Genomic DNA, 6000 nt, shown 5'->3' on the forward strand with positions numbered 1-6000 from the left:
TGTGTCAGCTTATATGTATGATAAACAATTATGGTTATATGAAAACACTGAGGAGAATTGCAATGACGAAAGATACCACTTTAATGAATTGTGTTGTAAATTACTCTAACTCGATTAGCAGTTTTATAGCCAAATGTTAAATTTTAAAATAACCTTTAAAATTATAAACAAATTAGAATTTCTTGCTGCTGCTGACCTTGTCAAATGAACACATTTTAATTGTTAGGTGAACAGAAGCCTAAACCAGAAATCACCCCAGGCAACTGAGTTTCCATACCCTTGCAAGTGTTGTTTCTGTTTTTTTAAAAAAATTATTATTTGATACATTTTATTTAATTTGGTTCAGATTTTTTTCCTTAGGTAAACATATATTTTAAAAATTATCCTCCATGTTTAATTGGCTTAATGGCTAAGTCAGAAAACGAGATTGATCTGAGCTATGAATGAGATTAACCTTCTCCACACTCTGAAGCTGATGCCAGAAGCTGTTCTTCACTCCTCTGCCATTGCATGTTCTGTCTGTTCCCTTCATCACTGCACGTTCTGCCAGATGCTCACTTTTACTAATGCTTGCACATGATACTGCAAAGCTGAATGACCTTTTTCTAACATCATTAAAGTAGCTGTATGACTGCAGGTCTGTTCTATCATTACTTAACCAGTCAACTAAATATTATCACTTTTATCATTGTCCGGAATTTCAAATGAACAGTAAAGTCTCATGGTGAAGTTTTATTTTTCCCATCTTTATAGCAGGATTTATTATAATAACTTAAGCTTGCCTGTGCTGGAGAAAATTGAAGTGATAGTGGAGATTAAAAAAAATGTAGTTAAACTTTAAGAATACTTGGTATTTATAAAGCATTTTTCACTTTTAAAAGATTATTAAGTGTATTTAAAATAAGAAAATAAAATTGATATATATTCTTCTGGAGTTTTGTATAACAGAACTGTAAGACTCTTGAGTGGTCTAGAGATTGAGAAAATTTTTGAGTAAAATATTTTGTCTTAAGATAGCTTAACATTAGAAATGGAGTTTCCCAGGAAATTATCTCCATAATGGAATATTTCCATTAAAAATGTTAAAATATATTTGTATTTTAATTGTCCCCCAAAGTCTAGAATTGTATTAAAAAAAGAAAAAACAAAACCCAAAAGAATAGGAAACCATTTAATATATACCAGTTGATATTCTTAAAAGGGTGTCGAGAACTGAGACCCCTGGGGTGAGGTAGAGGGATTGAGAGAGACAGACAGAGGGAGAGACAGAAAGGGGACTGGGGTCAAGGTCGGGAGGGAGGAAAGGGAGAGAGACAGATAGACTGACTGAGCATGAGCCACAGTCCCTCCTATTCCACAGAGGACCACAGTGCCAATGTGTTTGAATTGCTTTTGTGTTTGCTTTGCAGTCAAGGTTTCATACCTTGGTGTTTATAATTTCTCTGTTTATTTCTAATAAGTACTGATTTAATTTTTGTGGGCTTGTTTTTTTGTTTGTTTTTAAGAAAATACAAAAGGTAAAATGTTATCAGAGAGGAGCCTTCTTGTAAGTATGAAGTAAAAAATCTTACTTTTGTAAGAAGAGCTAATGAATATCAATGGGAAAATATTGTAAAGTTTAGATAAATATTTAATTTTGTGAGCAATGAATTTTATGTTATTGCAGTCTAATAGGGTAAAAGCAATGAATTACTCAGAGACCCAAATAATTGATTCTGAAGATATAATATCCAGTTTTTAATAAGCAGTTTCATTTGTAGAAACTGCTTTGTTTTTTTTCCCCAAAGAATCTTTAAAGTACTGAGAAATACTTTGATATGTACTTTTTTTTAATACTTAGTGATATAATTTAAGGCCAATAATTCAAGATTCAGTTATGAGTTTATTACATATTAATATAACACCCATGTACTTAGAATATTATCCTGTTACCAAGGTGCAGGGGATAAAAAAGCTCCACTGTTGTATCTTACTACAGAGAATGTTACCAGACAGAGGTAGAAAGCGTACCCCAGGAGTGAATATGTGCACGTATGCCCCATATACACACCAACTTTCAGGTTTTTGGGGCTCCATAAGGAAGAAATAAAAATGACTTATTTTGAAAGTTAATTGTATGTAAGCCTAAAATACACTAAGTACCTATATATCATGTTAAATAAACATTTTTACTTTACTGTTTTTACAGCCTTTTGATCAAGGAAGAATTCAGAAAATTTTCCATGCTATATGCAACCGACTTCACACACTTAACAGATTCTCTTCTAAAGCTGCTAAATACTGATGAGAAATCTCTATGATAACTCTTAACGACTTTTGTTAAAACTATATGGTAGAGTGTTCTGTTTTGTTGGCTGATGAAAAGTTTTTGGTACAAAATGTGAAGGTGGTCAGGTGACATAGTCTTCAAAATTGTGTATTGAATATTTGTTCTGGTATAGTCTATATATGTTGTGCTTCTATTAGCTCTTGACACTGAATAGTAGTTGGCTGCCCATTATTTTTCTTCCCAAATAAGGGAATTCAAGGAATGTAAATAGATTCCTTGAGAGTATTTGGTCCATCTCAGTGGTTTATGTAAAATTTATATTAAGTACCTTGGAAACATTGTAGAAAAAGGAAAATTTCTATTTTTTAGAATTATCTCTATCTTATACCTAAAGATATCTATCAGTTGATACCCAAAATTGAGGAAATCTGTACATAATTTTAAAATTCAAATTGTTTTGAAACCCTGAGGAGGAGTTTGAACTTTCAAATCGAGACAGCTTTCTTAGTTTCCTAAAACCAATCACCCCTTTAACACTTATCTGTGCAAGACTGACGACTAAAAGTAATTTGTCACCATGTATGTTAATTTAACTAGCAGTAGATATAAGATTGAAATAACAGTACAGATTTATGCTAAAGTAAATATTAACAGATTGATAATGTTAGAAACCACGTAATCCTCTAGGGGTACATGTTCATGTGTCTGTGTGTGTGTGTAATTCAGAAAGGAGTGGGTAATATCTGTCTCTTGACCTTGCTCCTACTCTCTAACTAGGGTCACTTTAACCCACAGGCTGGTCACCCTCCCTAACCCCTTTGCTAATGAGTGGTGGTCCTGCCCCCCTGGCTGGCAGGCCCACCCTTCTTCAGCAAGCTGCTGCCCAGGGAAATGTCACTTTATTATCAATGCTGCTTAATGAAGAAGGACTGGACATAAATTACTCCTGTGAAGATGGCCATTCTGCCTTGTATTCTGCTGCTAAGAATGGACATACAGGTAAGATGGTGCCATCTTACCTCACTGTATCACCCTCTTGCAAAAGGATGCAGAATCAAAAGCACCTGTAACCACTGTTATGAGCAAAAGGTGAATTTAGGTTTCAAATTTTCTCTTTCAGGTAGAATAAATAACTTTTTTACATGATTTAAAGATTTTATAAGCATTTTAAAAATCCAAATTGGACAGTTCCTTAACAATCTAAACTTTTACTGCAGATAGCAGAAAGTTATCTCTGTTTTACGCACAATGAAATGTATTCAGTTTGTAGAAATTTGGGGTCTAGTAACTGTAAAGCACATTTTCAAATAAAGCCCCCCCATACGTTATCACTTTGGCCAGGACAAAATAGCTCTAATTTGTCTGTTAGAAATAGCTGGTGTCTGTGAAAGCAAAGCCTTAGGGCTTTAGCACATGCTGCAGTGAGGGAAAGTTTGAGTAGTTAGGAAAGGTCATGGGTCTGAAATTGTTCTGTAGTTGGAACAATTCATAGTTATTTGGATTTTTTTAAGAGAACGGAGAGGTTGTACAATTATAAACGACATATCGATGAAGTCGGGGAATTAATCTTGTTCCTTGAAAAGCAAATCTTAGAGTCAAATATACTAAAACATACAGTAGTGCAGATAAAGAGATGATTCGATGGCAAGCAAAAAGTCAAATAGCATTGCATATGTAAGCCATGTGATCCTTGGATAATTCACATAATGTGGCTTCCTTGGAAGTTTTCAGAGCTTCTCTCTGTTCGAGTGGACTACATGCAAGATTCTAGTGAACTACAAGATGATAGCTTTTAAAAGTATTTTGGAGTACTTCTTCAAAAGTACTGTGGGAATTTTCTCTAAAGAAATTCAGTCTAGTTAATAACATGTGGAATGTGAGGTCTAGGTGCTATTTTTGCCTGAGTCTGATGACTTTGTGTGGGTTCTCCTTGATCTTCATTCAGGGAGTTAAGTATAAGATGACCACAACATGAAAGCATTTTAAAGATTAAATTAAACATCATAAAGTAAGAATTTAACTATTTAAATACAAAGAATGGTATATCAATTTGGTGAATGGATTTTGTACTCCATCCAGTAATATTATTTTTGGGAATTGACTTATGGGAAAATCTGATAAAACATTTTCTGACATATGACAGTCCTTTCACTCATCAGCAGCTCCTCTCCCCCCGTCCCACCAAAAAAAAGAGAAAGAAATCATGTCTTAGGTGGTGACTCTGGGGTATTACAATCCTGGGGGAAAGGGGCCGCTTTTCCTTTATAATAGTCTATGGAGTCTCACAGCGGCCCTGAAAAAAATTGTCAGATGAGCTGTGCATGAGAGAGGTCCCTTGGGGTTAGTGTTTGTCTACAGCTCGTACAGAATTTGGTTCATCATGACTCTAAGTGGGGAATTAAAATGGCTTTCTATTAAAATCCATAGACTGTGTGAGATTGCTGCTGAATGCAGAAGCCCAAGTCAATGCTGCTGATAAAAATGGCTTCACACCCTTGTGTGCTGCAGCTGCTCAGGGACATTTCAAGTAAGTGATGCTCTTAATTCTTTTTTTTTTTTCCTATGAAAAGAGCCTCTTTATAATTTGCACACATATTTTAGTTCTGGCTGAATGTGTAAACTAGTGCTTAAGATCCATTGGCAAATAAATTCAACTAAACATATTTGAGAATTTAAATGCAAAGTAGGATCCTAAATTTGCTCTTCTTTTTTTTTGTTGTTGTTTGTTTTTTATACAGCAGGTTCTTATTAGTTATCAATTTTATACACATCAGTGTATACATGTCAATCCAAATCTCCTAATTCATCCCACCGCCACCCCCATCCCCCCACTGCTTTCCTTACTTGGTGTCCATACGTTTGTTCTCTGCATCTGTGTCTCAACTTCTGCCCTGCAATCCGGCTCATCTGTACCATTTTTCTAGGTTCCACATACCTGCGTTAATATACGATATTTGTTTTCCTCTTTCTGAATTACTTCACTCTGTATGACAGTCTCTAGATGCATCCACATCTCAACAAATGACTCAATTTTGTTCCTTTTTATGGCTGAGTAATATTCCATTGTAGATATGTACCACATCTTCTTTATCCATTTGTCTGTTGATGGGCATTTAGGTTGCTTCCATGACCTGGTTATTGTAAATAGTGCTGCAATGAACATTGGGGTGCATGTGTCTTTTTGAATTATGGTTTTCTCTGGGTATATGCCCAGTAGTGGGATTGCTGAATCATATGGTAATTCTATTTTTAGTTTTTTAAAGAACCTCCATACTGTTCTCCATAGTGGCTATATCAATTTACATTCCCACCAACAGTGCAAGAGGGTTCCGTTTTCTCCACTCCCTCTCCAGCATTTGTTTTTTGTAGATGATGATGCCCATTCTAACCTGGTGTGAGGTGATACCTCATTGTCATTTTGATTTGCATTTCTCTAATAATTAGTGATGTTGAGCAGCTTACCATATGCTTCTTGACCATCTGTATGTCTTCTTTGGAGAAATGTCTATCTACGTCTTCTGCCCATTTTTGGATTGGGTTGTTTCTTTCTTTAATATTGAGCCGCATGAGCTGTTTATATATTTTGGAGATTAATCCTTTCTCCGTTGATTCATTTGCAACTATTTTCTCCCATTCTGAGGGTTGTCTTTTTGTCTTGTTTATGGTTTCCTTTGCTGTGCAAAAGCTTTGAAGTTTCATTAGGTCCTATTTGTTTATTTTTGTTTTTATTT

At 34.9% G+C, this 6000-nt stretch overlaps 1 protein-coding gene across 1 annotated transcript in view; it reads left to right on the forward strand.

The window, feature by feature from the left end:
* Positions 1 to 6000, forward strand: part of CTTNBP2 (cortactin binding protein 2) — a 160209-nt gene that overhangs the window by 79949 nt on the left and 74260 nt on the right. The window contains exons 5-6 of the mRNA XM_024757787.1: positions 3065 to 3268; positions 4697 to 4796. Coding sequence (XP_024613555.1) covers positions 3065 to 3268; positions 4697 to 4796 — 304 coding nt within the window. The remainder of the gene's footprint in view (positions 1 to 3064; positions 3269 to 4696; positions 4797 to 6000) is intronic.

This window comes from Neophocaena asiaeorientalis, unplaced genomic scaffold, assembly GCF_003031525.2.
Source record: "Neophocaena asiaeorientalis asiaeorientalis breed wild unplaced genomic scaffold, Neophocaena_asiaeorientalis_V1.1 scaffold116, whole genome shotgun sequence".
Lineage (NCBI taxonomy): Eukaryota > Metazoa > Chordata > Mammalia > Artiodactyla > Phocoenidae > Neophocaena > Neophocaena asiaeorientalis.